Below are 18021 nucleotides of genomic sequence, written 5' to 3'. Positions count from 1 at the left end.
TCCTGCCTGGCCACTGGCCAATCAGAACTTTATTTACACAGAGCGATATCTACAGCACCATGGTTGCCCCTGATTCCTCAAAGTGTATCAGGGTTTCTGACCTAGGACCAGGTCAGGTTTTTAGCAGGGAAGGAGGTGGTAACATACACACCACACACTTCACACCCAGGGGGTGTACCTGCTGGGTGGGTGGGTCATAAGTGGGTTTCCTGTTGAGGAACAGTGACCAACTCTGACTTGAGAAGAATGATCTTTAGGTCTGTGTTTCCTTTCCAGGAGAATGGCAGCTTCTGCACCTCATTTTTGTCTTCCTTGTCCTGAAATAAAGTTTCCACTGAAGTGAACACATCTGTAACTGTCAAGTGGTACTTTTCTGTCTTCACCATTCCTTCTGTGTTTTGTTGATATTCTGCTGTAGAGAAGAAATCTCTCTACCCATCTGCATATTCTCTATGTCAGCACGGATTGCTTAATGGTTTAGTTTCCATCATTTATTTTGATGTTCACATTACCAAAATTTAGTGAGCATTTCTTCAGTTTTGCTCTTGTGCCTTTTCTCATGTCTTTGTCATTCTTTTGGTGGCTTCTGTTACAATTTTATTTTCATTTTTCCCTTCATGTGTCCTAGCTCTAAAATTAACTATCTTACCAAGAGACCTTCTGCATACACTTTGTGTGTGTGTGTGTGTGTGTGTGTGTGTGTGTGTGTGTGTGTGTGTGTATCAGAGAGGGGATAGAAAACAATGGTATCTAGGTACAAGAAATGTTTTCTAGATCACTGTTACTCTGAGCTCTCCAAAATACAAGGCTAAAGAGAGAGAGAGAATGTATTTGTGATACATTATCCATAAAGACATATTGCTAACTATATCTATGTGTATCTATGGCAATATGTGCTGTGTGTACATGAGTATGTGTGTTATATATCCAGGAATATTTACATTTATTAGCTCTAAAATTGCTTCTTACAAACTTCACGTTGTGTTTTATAATGTTACACATTTTATAGCAATGTATCTGACTTTGATGAACAAATTTTTATTCACAGTATTCACATAGCTTGTAGCTTATAGACATGTTGCCCTTAGCCCGTTAGCTTTCCTCTTGGAAGGAGCAGTACTGGCCCTTCCTCTTGCCTCACCTTCTCATTCATTCTGTTTGTGTTAGCAAAATTCTGCAGACAGGGAATGAGATAAGGGGAAAATGTGATTTGAAATTTACTGTGGTTGCACCAATACAATTGTAAGTGTATATAGAGAAAATGTATGTGCTGTGGATATCGCTCTGTGTAAATAAAGTTCTGATTGGCCAGTGGCCAGGCAGGAAGTATAGGCGGGACAAGAGAGAAGAGAATTCTGGGAAGTAGAAGGCTAGAGAGACATTGCCAGCCGCCGCCATGAGAAGCAACATGTAAAGACACTGGTAAGCCACAAGCCATGTGGCAAAGTATAGATGAACAGAAATGGGTTAATTTAAGATAGAAGAAGTAGGTAACAAGCAGCCTGCCACGGCCATACAGTTTATAAGCAATATAAGTTTCTGTGTGCTTTTTTGGTTGGGTCTGAGCGACTGTGGGACTGGCGGGTAAGAGAGATTTGTCCTGACTATGGGCCAGGCAGGAAAACTCTAACTACATGTATATATTTTTATTCATTATTAAAACTAAAGTTTAAAAATATATGACCTAAATATAAAGGTTTTGAAGGATCTTTTAATTAGCTAAAATCTTCTGAAACATGCAGAGTTGAGAATAATAAGTAACTCATAGACACATAAAGGCGTTATCTAAAATAGTTGTATATGACTAAAACTTATCAGTTTAATACAAATATGTGTTTAAAGTTTCAAATTTAAGTATACTATGCATATTTCATGCTGGAATAGACTAACAAACCACCCCCGCTACAGCTGGGAAGGTTAAACAACACTATTCAGATCTGACTTAGATACAACAGCTGCTCAAATGCCAAGGCGTATTTTACTTGAAACTGTGACCATTTAGTTCTGTTAAATATAAACTGCTATTGAGGCCATGTGCATGATTTTCTTTAAAACAAAGCAGTTCCACACATGCAGTAGAATTGTTACTAAAGTTCAAAAGGTCTTTTTTTTCCCACTGAACTTCTTTCTCAACTTTCTGAAAATTCTCTTTATCTCTTCTTACAATCCATCTACCTAATCAGTTCTTACCAATGCAAAAAAAAATTATAGTGATTAAAAAAGGAAACATTTTATGTTTATCCACAAATATACATACAACATATTTAAGTGTATATGTATGTGTATATAAATAAGTGAAGTTATGTCGCTTGAAGAGACGACAGTGCTCACCCCAAGAGCCACTGACTACATAACAAAACCCCAGTGCCAGTCTTGGAAAGCCTCCCTTTGACCCCATCCACATTGCAACCATACACCCAAAGCTCTGAGAACATTACGGAATTATATTTAGAGTCAGAGGACTAAGACATCTGTTGTGAGATGATGTTTTCTACATCTGACAGGGAGCTGAACCCATGAAATCTTGACAGTATGGTCACCTAAATAAGACCTGCACAATGACAATACCTGTTGCCATGCCAGTGTCGGTAGTGGATATCTCGGAAGGTCCAATCCCTAGATGAAGAGCTATAGCCAACTAATGACTGCTTAGAGATGGAGAATTGGTTTTTCTGCCGGGATAATCCCAAGTGGTCAACCCTAAACACATATGCATATGCACAACACTGAATGTTCTCAACAGGTTATATTTACATATATGTGTGTGTGCATGTTTGTGTAACAGTAATAATTGAAAAGGACACAAAATTGAGAGGGAGTAGAGGGACAAAAGAGAGGTTGAAGGCAGAGAATGCAAGATGAAAATAATGGAAATGCTCTACTCATTTATGACATTACCCAGAAAACATATGACATGTAAAAAATAGTAATGATACATTCAAACATTAGCAATTTCTACTGCCTTTGCTGGGGCTCTAATTTGTTGTAATTAAAGTTTTTTATCTTGTACTGAACTAAGTTTTGATGGTTTTATTTGTAGATGGTAGTACTACCATAGCCACATGGCACATGTTTTTGGTTGTGAGTTTTGTAGGTACCATTGCTGAGAATGAAACAGAGAGAGAAAGTCCTTAAATTCTCAAAGTAATGACAAATACTTTAAAGAGTGACATTGTCATTGGACACTCATGGAATTATTTTTAAATGATGGAGGAAGATCCATTTTTGTTTCTCAAGACTGGTAGTAGAATAAAATGACACCTGTGGTATCATTTTCTGAGAGAAGCTTCCTAAGGTCTGAGGTACAGCTCAGTAGTCAAGTGCATGCATATGCAGATCTTTAAACCACAGCCTCAAGGATACCTGGAAGTCATCAAGGTTGAGAAGACAGTGGGAGGAGTGGAGGAGCTGGTAGAGGTGGCAGGTTGCCACCAAGGCAACCACTGTGTATGATGCCCTCGAGGAACTTCAAGTGCCATACTGGAAAATCTGCTTTGCTTGCCTGCTTCTGTTCTTGGCTCTCGGCAAAGCCAGAATGGAGAAGTGACCAGTTTACATCTGTAACCATACCACTCTAGAGTATGAAGTAGAACAGTCCCAAGTTCAAGGCCTACCTGGACTACATAGTGATTTCAAGGCCAATACGGTCTGCTTAGTTAGACTCTGTCTAACTAAATAAAACGGGGCTGTGGATACCACTAAGTGTTTGAACTCCTGCCTAGCATATGCAAAGCCCTGAGTTCAATCCCCAGTACTGCATAAATTAACAAAATTTATAAAAATTTACATATAAATAGGATATTGTGTGGTGTTTTAATACATATGTATATTGTGTGATGTTTAGATCAATTTAGACATAGGAGAATGAATGAGGAGTGAGAGATATTTAATGCTTCACCCTTCCTAGGCTGCAGCCCTTTAATGCAGTCCTCATGCTGTGCTGACCCCAACCATAGAATTATTTCGTTGCTTCTTCATAACTGTCATTTTGCTGCTGTTATGATTCGTAATGTAAATATCTGGTGTGTGGGTCCAAAGGGGTCACAACCCACATATTGAGAACTACTTGTTCAATGACTATAGAGGTTCAGTTTAGAAGGCGAAACAGGCCTAAAAAATAATAGTGCTGATACTTGCACAACAGTGTGAAAGTGCATTATGCCACTAAGCTATACACTTAGAGGTGCTTACAGGATAAATGTTACGTTCTGTGTATTTTACCACTGTACATATATATTCTTTAAAATCTGACTCACGGTTTTGTATGTAGGTGACTTTTATCATAGAAATTACTTAGTATTTAATCTTAACCTTAGAAGGAACTTAACATACATTAAATAAATGTTAAGCATCATTCTGGCATCAGGAAAATCCCTGAGAAGTTTTAATTTACTACAACCTTTTTTTAGGTATGTGACCTCTAAACTTCTGTTTCTAACATAGAAATTGCAGATGATAATGTCTGTATCAAAAGGTTACTAGAAGTAGTTAATACAAAAGCTCCTACCTAAATTTTTATGAGGAAAATGATATTATCCATGTTAAACACAATTTGGTGAAATACATAGAAAGCACTGAAAAAACTATTAAGGACTGCCAATGAGTGGACACACCAGCACGCCTTTCATTTTGTGGCTGTCTTTGGGTGGCTGCCTGAGTGGGAAACAGCTTGAAGTTACCACCTACAGTTTGTGTTGCTTCTACTTATATGTTATTATTGTATTTAATTGGCTTGCTGAGGCACGGCACATGCAGAGGGTCCTGTGACTTTGTGTTTAGTTTCTTGGGACCACTGTCGGCCTCCATGTACACCAGTGTCCTGGCCAATGTGGCCTGCTATGTGAATGACACAGGAAACTGAAATGGAGATACGGCATGGGAGCTCTCTGGAAATCAGTTGTGACTGCTCCCCCAGAGATTAGGGAGAAGTACGGCAGCTTCTCAGGTTTACTGTCTTAGCATGTGTATGGCTCTGCCAGTTTTAAGCAATTGCAAGTAACCAAAATGATGTTTTTCAAAACGTGACTAAATCTTTGTTTTACAAAATCCAAATTAAGTGTATTTTTAACCTAATTTAACATAGTTGTTGCTTCGTTCAGGAGAAGGTGTGAGGCAGTTACATGATTGCTGTCGGTCTCCACTTACTGAAATAGGAAATAACTAGACAAAAAGAAACCTCCGAAGACTGTCTCTACCAGTGTCTTCTCTCCAGGGACCTTAGCCAAATCCTTACCCAGCTGTCCCAGGGTAGGTTACAGTCTCTCTGGTGGTTATACATGCTACTGTGTCACATTTTCACTTATTTATTTTGGTTTTTGGTTTTTCGAGACAGGGTTTCTCTGTGTAGTTTTGGTGCTTGTCCTAGATATCACTCTGTAGCCCAGGCTGGCCTTGAATTCACAGAGATCCACCTGGCTCTGCCTCCTGAGAGTGCTGGGATTAAAGGCATGGACCACCACTGCCTGGCCACATTTTATTTTTATAAGGTTCATTTTGTTTTTATTTATAAGTATGTGTATCTATCTGTGTGAGTACAGATGCCAGAAGAGGGCAGAAGAGGGTGATGTGTCCCCTGGAGCTAGAGTTACAGTTGTGAGCCCCTGATTTGGGTTCTAGGAACTGAACTCTGGTCCTCTGCAATAGCAGCAAGTGCTTCTAAGTGCTGAGCCATCTCTCCAGCTCAGTTTCTATTTTTGAAGAAAGCAAAGTATATAGGTAACAAGGAATTGGTACAGTTGATTTTCCTTAGGCTACATTAATTCTGTTTCAAGCAAGGGCCTTCACTTTGACTGTCTGAGGCAACTGTGCTGGCGTTCATATGCACACGTAGAACTTCGCTTCAAGATGATGTTTGCTTTCACACTCAGTACTCTAAAAACTGGTAAAGACAATATTATAAACCTTAATTACATTTTTATGGCCCCCACCATCTGTGTATTTTCTCTACCTTCAGTGGTGATCGAGAATTCAAAACAATACATTTAGCTTTAATGCAGCTATTTATTGCAAATGCATCAGGAAAAGTATCTCTTATCACTTGAGATCTTGCTTTTTTAATATATCTGATTCAAACAGAAGATTCAAAACTCCTGTTTTCACTTCTTGGAACAAATTCCAATTTAAATGAAAGAAAACATTTATTTAATATAAAATAGGATAAGACCTAAAGATTCTTCTGATAAAAAGAGTTTCAAAGTCATCATATAAATGAATTATACTTAACTGATTTATTGGTAACAATTTTGTATTAAAACCAGCCTGAGTTTAAAATCATTGTTGTAAAGCTGAAGAGATGGCTCAGTGGTGAAGAACACTTGCAGCTCTTGCAGAGGACCTGGGCTTGGTTCTTAGCATCGACATGGTACTCACAACCATCTGTAACTCCAGTTCCAGGGACCTAATACCTTCTTCTGGCCTCTGTGAGCACTCAGTGCATGTAGTCCATAGACATGACTATAGGCAAAACACTCATAAAATTTTTAAAATATACAAATATTTTTAAATTGTTGTACATACTTGAATTACAATTCAGAATCTATTTAGACATTTCAATAATTTCTGTAAAATGTTATAAACATTTAATTTTCTCTACTACTCTTATATGATTATTATTATCTATCTTATTGAGTTAGAATAATGGTTATATTTTCTTTTAAATTTTTCTTTCAAAGGAAGGCTGTCAAATTTTCAGAATTATTTTTTTCTATACATATATGACACTTGTCCTATGAATAATCAAAACATAATTATTATAAGTAGGAATACTAATATCCTAGATAGTCTACCAGAAATAGTAACTAATCAAAGGCTTAAATTCACCATGTAACCTATTAAAAATAAATGACAGCTGGGCATTGTGACACATGCTTTTAATCCCAGTACTTAGGAGGCAGAGACAGGCGGATCTCTATGAGTCGAAGGACAGCATGTGAGTTCCATGACAGTCAGAACTATAGGAGAGACCTCATCTCAAAAAATGGCAAATGAATATTTTTGTCCTAAGTTTATCAAATTTAAAGATTTATGGCATTGCTGCCCTTTATTCCACAGCACTAGTGTTTTATGTTGTCTTTACTAATCTACATATATGCATATACTTTCAAGGTAAGAATCAGTCAGTCTATTTGAGTAGTCCGTGTTTCTTTTTACTTATATGGGTTATGCATGACTAATTCTATATCCGTTTCCTATTGCTGCTATAATAATTCTCCACAAGTTTAGTAGCTTAGGGAGTAGCATGAACTTTATAGTACTGGAAGTCAGAAGTCTAAAATTGAGTCTCATTAGACTAAAGTCAGTGTAGAAGCAAAACTTGAACCTTCTGGAAGGGCAGCAGGAGAATCTATTTCTTCTTCCAGTTCTAGATGGCACCAGTATCTCTTAGCTTATGGGCTCATCACTCCAACCTGTTTCCATTCTTAAAACACTTCTCTAGGACTTTAACCCAGTTCTTACAAGATTCATGGTGAGCCCAAGACAATTCTATTTTAGACTCTGTAAATCATCTGAGCTGTAAATCATACAGACTGTGAATTAAATGAGTGCATATAAAATAACATGACTAGGTCCTTTAAAAGTTTAGTTTGGGCTCCTTAAAATAGCACTGTTCTGTTCACCAGCAAGGCCTTCATGCTCACTGCTGAGTTTCCCTCAAAACATTTGCTCTCCCTCCTACCCCACCAGAAAGCTCAGAATGAAATATTATCCAGGGTCACCTTCCACTGCTTCTCTAAGTCAGTGTCTTTCTGCACCTATAGCACCAAAATTTCCTAATGCTTACACTTTGTATCTGTGTCTAGAAGTCTTCATCAGGGTCTTTTTAAACTCTGGAAGGATGAGTACCACAATTTTGTCACCCATTTCCTTACCCTCATATTTCCATTTAGTATTCAGTAAATTCTTACAAAGGTGTGGTAGAGCACTCGGGAGGCAGAGGCAGGCAGATCTCTGTGAGTTTGAGGACATCCTCATCTACATAGCAAGTTCCAGGACAGCAAGGGATACATAAAGACCCTGTCTTCTGAGGAAAAAGAGAAGAAAATTAAAGGTGGAAAGAAGAAGGGAGGGAGGGACAAAGGAGAGAGTGGGCTTTCCTCGTTTCATACCATATTTTCTCTTAAGAATTTGGTGTCTTTTCTGATATGAGCAGAGCCTTGTGGGGGTTCATTATCTTTCTTTATTGCTATCTTAGTGTTTGTTTTATATCTACTCACCTGCTGAGCCATTTCCACAATGCTAAGTTCCTATGTTGAGTCTTTCTTGTGCTTTATGTTCATTAGATTCTCTCTTCCTTGACATTTTGTATATTGTCCAAGTGTATTGTCAAAGATTGACAGTATAATGTTAAATATGTTGGCAAAATTAGGCATCAGTCTTTGTTGCTGATTTTAATAAGTTTTCTTTTTTATGATAAAATCAGTTTAGTGCACATATTCAGTGGGTCTCACTTATCTTTCTATTTTCTATATCATGAAGAGTTGAGACCTTGATGGGGTAGAAGTGTGTGTGTCTGTGTCTCTGTCTGTGACTGTGAATGTGCATGTCTGTATAAGGTGTGTGTGTGTCTCTCTCTCTGTGTTTATGTGTGCTTATGTCTGTGTATATCTGTGAGTGTGAGTGTGTATGTCTGTGGGGTGTGTGTGTGTGTGTGTGTGTGTGTGTGTGTGTGTGTGTGTGTGCCAGAGGACAACCTTGGGTGTGATTCCTCAAGTGCATTTCTGTTGGTTTGTGTATTTTGGTTTCTTCATCCTTGTGTTTTGATGCAGGATCTCACCAGCATGTAGATCTATCTCACTAGCATAGTAGATCTAGCCAACTGGCCAGCATGCCCCTAGGATCTGCCTATCTCTGTCTCCCCAGCACTGAGACTACACGCTTAGAGCACCACTCCTGGCTTCTTTCCATGGTTTCTGGCACTCAAACTCAAGTCTTCACGCTTGTGGGACAACACTCTACCAACTGAGCCATCTGCCCTGCACCTCTGAAAGGCTCTGGTGAAGGCTTGTTTTCTCCCTGCGCTAAGTCAAGACTCTTGCTCTTAACATGGCTACTTCCTCTTTGAGATCTGGGTGTTCCCTCCTTCCCTTCTCTGCCTTCCCTTCTGCACTGCCTATTCGGCAGGGGTTTGGCTTTTCTTTGATATTTACTTTTCTGTCTTCCTTTGACTTCCACATTGGAAAAGTGCATCCATCTTTTAAACTCATTTTCCTTTCACAATTGTGTGCGTTCTGTTTGTTAGTCAGCTGAACTTGTTCTGTGTTCTCTAATTGATTCTTTTCCTAGCAGCCTCTATCTTCTTTGATGATCTTGATTTTACAGTAAAGGTGCCGCGTGTGATTTGTAGAGCACTTCGTGTCTGAGCTGTTTGGTGAGGTTGTGTGGGGGTGTGTAAACATTAAAATGTTGCACAGTTCTCCCCTTGGCTCTTGTTTAGTATTTAAGAGGAAGATGGATCCATTTCTTTCTCCTGTGTACTGTTACCTTGATACTAGGTATTGCAGATGGGATGTGCTCCCAGGAAGAGAGCAGGACTAGGGTTCCCTGTGACTTTGGAGACACGGTGACTACCTAGGATCATTGTCTTGGCTCTTATATATATTTTTAAAGAATTTCTGAAAAAGACTGGATGTGGTGGCATATCACTGTAAGGCAAAGGAATGCAGTTCTGTGAGTTTAAAGCCAACCTGGTCTATATAGACACTTTTAGGCCAGCCAGGGCTACATAGTGGGGCCCTATCTCAGAATTAATTAATTAATTATATCACTGATGTATACTAACAAACTCATAAATTCATGGCAGAGTCCTATATTTTTTTGTTTTTAATTAATCTCTTGTTTTCTGGGGTTTTTTTATTATTTCATGTTAAAAATAGTTTAACTCATTCTTTTATTGTCCCTTATTGTGAATACTTTCATTTCAGCAATTTAAAACACTAAACAATTCCAATTTCTGATTTTCTCTTTTCTTTCATTTTTTAATAGCAATTGAGAGTTTATTGGGAAAGGAATAAAGCATCCCCAGAGTGGAAATAGGCCAGTGAACAGGAAAAGCTCAACAAACTTCTCCCAGATGTTCTGACCTTTTGACATTTTCATGTAGTACCTTCTTTGTGGAGTGTACATCAGGTTTTTCCTTATGTATGCTCTGTTTTTTTATTTGGACCCAGATGGGGGCAGGTTTCAGTTTTTCTCTGCCTTTGGCTTCTCTTGTACATCAGTCTTGATACCTCTCTCTCTACCCATACTCCTGCTTCAACTCCCCATAATACCTGTAGGTACCAGAAATCTTTTGGGGGAGCAGAGGGGTGATGGTCAGCTGGTCCTCTATAACTTTATCCATACTGACAAGGGATATAGTCTCTGCCTAAGAGACACCACAAGACTCGCTCCCTATTTCATCTAATGCTTAAAGAAGACTCTAGATTTTCTGTAGGAGTTGACTAGAATCCCTGTATCAGAAGGAATTTAATCTGAAATTGTCTTAGATCCTAGAAGACACAAAATTTACAGGATTAAAATAGAAGAGTTAAACAAAAGTAGCATGATTATGCCAACCACTTATCTTAAAAAGAGGGACCCATGAACATGCTTGTCCCGGGATGCTGGGGGGGGGCATCCTTACATCATCATTTTATTAAAAATAAAGCATACTGATGCTTATATGTTAAGAATGTAACAAGATTGCCCAGTAGTGGCAGCACATACCTTTAATACCAGCACTGGGGAGACAAAGGCAGGCAGATCTCTGTGAGTTCAGGCCTGGCCTGGCCTACAGAGTGAGATCCAGGACAGCAGAGCTACACAGAGAAACCCTGTCTTTAAAGAAAAAAAGAAAGAAAGAAGAGGGGAGGAAGAAGAAGGAGAAGGAAGAGAAGAAGGAAGAGGAGGAGGAGGAGAAAAATATAACAAGATACAAAAAGACAATTCTAAGGAGGAATCCAACCGCAGAGTAGACTCAAAGAGAATGTAAGGTTATAACCATTGAGTACCAGCAATGCCAAAAAAAAAAAAATAATGAAGAAAACCAAAACTTAGAGTAAGGTTCCAACTGTGGATGGGCTTGCAAATGGACTTTGTCTTTATGTTACAGCGGTTATCTTCCATTGTCCTACCTGGCATATCAGTAACCATTACTCAGGGCTTATAGGGGAAGCTTTTAAGAACTACATCACTGCTTGTCCCTTTTGAAGATCTAGTATACTTTTTATTTTGTTTGTATTTTTGAAGTTTTGATGTGCATGTTTGTTTGCCTACATGAACATGTGTACACCACCTATATATACTCCTGTGGGTACCATGGGGGTTTCAGATCGCCTGGAACTAGAGCTACAATACAGGCAGTTGTGAACCACCTGATGCAGGTGTCAGGACCAAAGCCTAGGTCTTTTGCTAGATTTAACACAAGCTCAAAACCAACTCAAGATAATAATTGGCTTAATCATTGCTATGAAGTAAGAATGCTGTAGGACACAAGTATTCTCTAATATTGTATAAAAAAATAATGCATATGTGTACCTCTATAGGCAAGCCAGCTGCTGTCTTCCTTGAAGCTGTAACAATCTTTAATCTTTGTTAGGAGCCTCTTACTGCCTCACCCACTGGACACCCCTTTAGCTAGGGAGCCATATTTCTCTCATTTATTCCTTACATCCCAGCATATATTTTCTAATTTATTGAGTGCACTCAGTAAATATTTGTTGAATACATGAACTAAAGAAAGAAGAAATTATGAGCTAGCATGTGAGCAGGATAAGACTGGAAAGGATCTTCAAATGATCAGGATTTAGATGGACAGAAAGAAGAAAAACATATTTTGGGTTGTTGATGATAAAGGAGTATGACAAAAATTAGTTATAAAATAACATACCAACAAATAGAAAGGATGATTAAGACTGGAGTCAAGTAAACTTAAGGGAAAAGAAGACCACTAACAAACTTCTCACATGTCATAGCTGAGAAGAGTAAGACCCAGAAGGGAAGATGCAAGAAGAGCAGCCTCATCATTTCTGCATCCTGTGACTAATGGAGCTTAGAGTAGATGGTGTGTCAGTGAGTCCAGACTGATGCTCTTATGAACAGTGGGCTTGGCTTTGCAATGATATTACCAATTTCCAATGCCTAGGTTTAGTTACCATCATTATAAAGAAGTAGACTGGAAAATCCTGGTGCATTCTTTCCCTTAACTTCCCTTGACTTTAGGCTGTCAGCTCCATAAAACCATTGACGTTGCCAACTACCAATATCTAAGAATGAGGTGGCAAGACCAACTGTGAGCTGGTTTCTATTTTGGTTTGTTTCCTGTGGGACAGGGTTGTATCTATCCCAGGCTGACCTCAACTCACTATGTATCTGATGGTTTCTTACACTTCTGATCACCTCCCAGGAGCTAGAATTACAGGCCTGCCCCGCCATGCCTGATGTCTAAAGCATGAGGGTTCAAACCCAGGATCATACACTACCAACTGAGCCCCCAGGCCTGAGCTGGAATCTAATTAGGAAGCAACTATGATAATCCAAATCAAAAGTGATAGGAAAATGATAAAGTAAAATTCTCCATAGATTATCACATCTAACTATTCACTGGACATGAACATTCATGATTATGTAAACATGAGGCCAAGCACAAAGTTGGTGATGGTGTAATAACACTCTGATGCATGCTGAGTATAAGTGTGTTCGATTAAACTTACAGTAGATGTAAGTATGAAATATAAAATATTTCTTTTCAGAGAATTTTTATAGAAAGGTAGAAAGGATCCCTAAAGCGTAGGAGTAATTAGAAACTTCTCTGGGACACCTTTGAAACTGATGTCAGTCTGTACCATGTAACATTATGTAACCTCATAAAATCATACAGAAGAGCCATAGACAAAATAGCCTTGCAGAAGTGCACTGACGGTTTCTGACAGCAACATGAGCCACCTCTCAGATCCAGTACTTCAGCCAGGTCCATCTGCAGCCTCTTGTCTATAATGGAAATACAAGAATAGGCAGGAGGGAACTGATAATTATCTCCTTTTTGTCACAGGAGTGGCATACGTTAGGAAAACTCCTCCTTAAGATTAATTCAGTCATTTTTTAATCTACCTAGAATTATTGTGTTGTTCTTTTTACAAAATAAAGCAAAATCATACGTGATCTGCTTTTCTTCTATGTGTGTGGATCCATAAAGTCTGTGATAAGATAAAGGTCTCTCATCACTATTTTAGACTCAGTGATTTTTTTTTAATGTTTTGAATTAGTTAACAAGTCAGTCATTTATTTAATCAGAAGGTAGGTACAGCTTTAGGCCTTTTGTTTGCCTTTACATTATAAAACAGTTGTATTACCTAACCAGTTAAATGGTAAACCTGTAAATTGTCATCAGGTTGGCTCATACTAAAGCTCCATTTTAATGATGCAGTTGATGAAAATAAGTATCAGTAAACTGAAGATGCATAGTTCTGGGGACAAAGGTGGCATTTTACATTTTTATTAACACTAGTAATTTTCTCCTGCTTGATTTCTTTGAGGCCAAGCCCAATTTCTTCTAAACCATGGGTCAGTGAGCTCAGGCTGATTCCCATGTGACTGACGGGCTTGATTCTGCACAGATACACCAAATACCTGTCCTTAAGTCTAGTTATTGTCATTCGGAACACCCTGGGGTGGAAGAGTGGGGACATGTGTTCTTCACTTTAACCTCACTACCTGTGGCAATACCAATGCCATTGAGTTGTGTGTATTTTTAAAGTATTGAGTCTGAAGTGTTATTAATGCAATACTAACAAAGTCATCTAAAATGCAAGCAAAAAAAAATCTTGTTGCCTTTCCTTGTTAAGCATCAGAGAGAGAAAATAAAATGATTGTAGTGGTTTGGATAAGGCAAAGCTTGCATTTAGGAAGCATCTCTAAATAGCCCAGGGTGAATCTGAGAAGGTTTTGCCAGATGCAGTTGCTTCAGAGTTTCCTGCCACATCCTCCTGATTGAAAACGACATTGTATTAATAAATCAGAAGAGGCTGCTATTAACTTGATAAATAAGTACACTTAATATAGAAGATGGAATGGGTTTGTTTAAATACTTCAAATCAAGCCTTGCAATATTCTAGTGATGTCAAATACATTTTCATTTTTTAAAGATTCTAGTTAAGATTTAATCTTCAAAAATATTAATAATAGCTTACAGCAGGTAAGCTATAAAATAACACTGGATGCTGTCTGTTTAGTTTCTGGTTGAAAAGGCACAGCAGTACTGTAGTTCATTACCTTTGAAAAAAACAGTAACAAGATAATACAGCTGCTCTGATTAAGATGTAAATTCTTTCTAATTAGAATGTAAATTCTTACATTTAAATGAAGACATCAGTTGTCAGGATGCCATATGATATCTTCTCCCACCTTGCCTGAATGAAGCCCTCACTGCTCATCTAGGCACTGAAATAGTTTTGCAGTCCCTTTGTTCTCTGATTCTTGTAATATTCTCTCTTCATGTTCCCTTTTCACACTGCTTTTGTTTGTTTTCCCCTTGCATCTGATATTGTTGTGCCTTGGGATTTTGCAGAAATTTGGAATGAAAATTGAGTTCAGTCAGTGCCAGTATTTGCTTGTGCCTCAATTACTTCTGCTGAATTGTCCTCAATGCCAATCAGGCAGGTTGCAGAAAGTGGTGCATGTATTTGGAATAATTAATTTTCCGTAAAATGGTGGATCAAGTCCAATCAACCTTCATGAAATCTAAATAATAGAATAGAGAATTAGAAATTAATTAACATTTTGTGCTGTTAATATTTCATGGTCTAAACTAGTAATAGTAAGTTTTATCTGTTGGTTCTAACTTTTTCTTTATTGAATGTTGATGAAAACCTTCTGCCTTCATCATTTCTTGCCAGAAATATCTGAACAAGAAATCCTGTATCAGTAACACAAGTGAAGGTTTCAAAGTCCCCAGGTCATGTAAGCAGTCGGTGGAAGCCATAGAGTGAATTACAGACACCAATCTATAGACGTCTGTTCCGCAGCCTGAGGCCAGGACCCCTTGAACATGGTATCGCATCTTTTATGTCGTGTTTCTTCAACTAGATAAAATATAACTCTAGAGGCAAATCTGCGCAGGCAATCTTACAGTGCTAGGGAAAGAGGTACCTAGAAACCAAGAAAACAAGTACTTTTCAGATGGAAGGGAGCCTCCTTTGACTTAGTTCATTTGGTTGTTTGTTTTTAACTGACATAAACACAGAGTGTGTTGTAGTAAGCACATGAAACCAGCTACCATAGGGAAACAGAGCAAACAAACCTGAAATGATGTTGAGTGACGGTCAAACTACAGAACACCATACAGTTGAGGCTGAGGTAGAGTTGCAGACTAGGAGGTCGTGGATGGTTAATGGAGGTCAGTTCGTGTGGAGTGAGCAGAGAAGGAGAGAGAGAACAGTGCGGCCAAACCGATGACAGAGGAGAGGTGTACAGATGACAACATACAAGAAACATCACTGAAAACTTCATTTTGCATGTAGAAGTGGATACATTTAGTAAAATGGACAAAGTCTGTGCTGTCATCTACTTGTTAGTTCTCTCTTCTGCCTCTCTTTTACTTTCAGGACCCTTGTGACCACACTGAGCCCACCCAGATGAACCAGAATCATCTTCCTGACTTTGGGCCCCCTGACTAGTAACAACAACATCGGTAACCTTAGTACTCTCTACTGTGTACAGTAATGTAAGGATTGCAGGTTCAGGGATTATGATGTGAACATCTTTGGGGAACATTCAGCCTTACCACACATTTCATATTTTGACATCAACTGCTATTTGAATAGGGAGGCAGAAGAGCTACTTTTCTGACTCAGATAGGAATTTTCTTATTTAAAATCTAATATTTCTCACAAACCGAGTTTGAGAAGAAAGAAATTAGATTTAATATAACACATGGCAACAATTACACAAATACATGTAAACATCTTTCCAAAACTATGTGCTAAAATTGGTTGTGACTAAGACGCTTGGGAGGCTAAAGCAGGAAGGTGCTGTGCTTGAGGCCACGGAGGGAGGCCACCGCGGTCTACATAATAGGTTCCAGATCCTGTCGCCAAGAGACAAAAGGTCAGGTATAATATACACCTGTAATCCCAGCACTTGGGAGGCAACAGCAGGAGGATCAAGAAAAATGTTACTGAATGAAATAAAACATAAAAGTAGTCATTAGGCATGTATTCAAAATGTTGTTAGACTCGCATCCCCAGAGGTTGGCTCCTCTGGCTAGGCACAGCTTGACTGACATCAGCATGAGCCTGGGGCAGGCGGTGGTGAGAAAAGCAGGGACTGATCGGCAAAGACTGCCCAAGCCCAGGGTGGAAAGGCAGGGAAGGCTGAGGGGACGTGGAAAAGGAAAAGACCCTCCAGAAGGAAGGTCTCCTAGCAGCCGAGAATCAAGAAGACTAGCACAGTAGCAAATGCTGTGAAGATGGCCTACGTGCAGATGGCATTCCTTTTACATAGAGATTCTTCGAGTAAGAATGCTAAAATAACAACAAACCATACTTAAGACCCAGGAGTGTACTGTGGCCATATTATGGCCTAACTATAAAATCTGCAATTGTCTGTAAATCTCTCAAGTCAGACTATAAACTTATTTACAATAAAAACATGCCTCAACCCCCTTGTGACCTCATCTAGTAAATATTCCTTCACCCCTTCTTAGCCTATGGAGCTGTCCTACTATCCCATTACAGAAAAGGGGAAAAAAAAAAATCCTTAGAAGCCCTTTTCCTCAATGTCTACCAAAACTATATGTATGGCAATTATTAAGACATGTAGTCTGTCTTGGGAAGCCTGCACCCATATTTAAGTGTGCACTATGCTTCCCCTAAGCACCACTCTGTGTATTAAACCCCATATTTAAACCTATGTTAAAAATTTTCTGCCTAACAAAACTCCAACTCAGATAGATAGATAGATAGACAGACAGACAGACAGACAGACAGACAGACAGATAGATAGATAGATAGATAGATAGATAGATAGATAGATTCAAAGCAAGGGCTAGGAAACTAGCAGAAACTATAATAAACCATTTAATTTCTAGGAATATTGGTCTTTGATCTGTAGACATCTCTGTAATCTGGTACATTTCTCTTTTAGATAAAGGACCACTGGAAACTTACCGTGGGTAAATTTCCTAAGGGTATAGTAATGAGAGCCCACAGTGTCTTCACACTGCACCAGGCTGAGTTCTGTGCAATCAAACAAGCACTTCTCCCAGTCCATTAGAGTCAACACATTTCGAATGTAATGGACTAATCAAATGTAAGATGTGATTCCTGCCTTCATGGGAATCCGAGACTGGAGCTAAAAACATGCTGGATAGTCATCTAGCAGAGTCAGACAACCTTGGGTTGGAATCTGCTCTTTTAACGCTTAATCTTTTACTGTTTACGTGTAAGTGCAGGTTCCCTTCCCTACCTCAGAGGGTTGTTAGATTAATTATACATTAGATACTTAGACCAGGATCTGACACATGGCAAGCACTCAGTAAATGGTAGCTGCCACAAGTGCAATAAGTTCATACAGCACAGGGGCTAAGTTAATGATTACCCCCCACAGGAAGGTCAGCAGAAGATCAGAGTGTCAAGCCAGAGCCTGTATGTTAGTGTTACAGGTATCTGAGGACACCATGAGGAGCCTGTCAGTGTTGTAACTAAGTTAACTGAGCTAGGAAAGAATGTTAGCTTTCCAGTTCCAAACACTCAGCCATTCATCTGTGCCTCAAGGTTACTTAATTTACAGAATGGGATAAATACGCCTATATTTATGGAATTCATAGAATTGATCAAGGAGATTGAATGAATATGAAAAATGCTTGAAAGTATGTCTAACTTATAATAAATAACATGTATGTGCCCTTAATATCAAGGATGCATCTGTGGAATCCATATTCAGTGACATCTTGTAGTTGTCAGTGCTAATAAAGAACACAGGTGATCTCAGTTTACCACAGCAGTGCAGGTGACTTACACAGCTGGGCATTCCAATTTTATGGACATT

The 18021-nt window shown here is 38.8% G+C and overlaps 1 protein-coding gene across 2 annotated transcripts in view; it reads left to right on the top strand.

Moving 5' to 3' along the window:
* The window catches only part of Elp4 (elongator acetyltransferase complex subunit 4), a 212845-nt gene that overhangs the window by 141418 nt on the left and 53406 nt on the right, over positions 1 to 18021 (top strand). The window contains exon 10 of one of the 2 annotated variants that reach the window (XM_036186478.1): positions 15579 to 15664. The exons of the other annotated variant lie outside the window; for it this stretch is intronic. Within the exon in view, the coding sequence (XP_036042371.1) occupies positions 15579 to 15650 (72 nt within the window). The 3' untranslated portion in view covers positions 15651 to 15664. The remainder of the gene's footprint in view (positions 1 to 15578; positions 15665 to 18021) is intronic. 2 annotated transcript variants of the gene reach the window in all.

The sequence above is a fragment of the Onychomys torridus genome, chromosome 4 (assembly GCF_903995425.1).
Source record: "Onychomys torridus chromosome 4, mOncTor1.1, whole genome shotgun sequence".
NCBI classification, from domain to species: Eukaryota; Metazoa; Chordata; class Mammalia; order Rodentia; family Cricetidae; genus Onychomys; species Onychomys torridus.
This window is presented reverse-complemented; position numbering and strand designations above follow the sequence as displayed.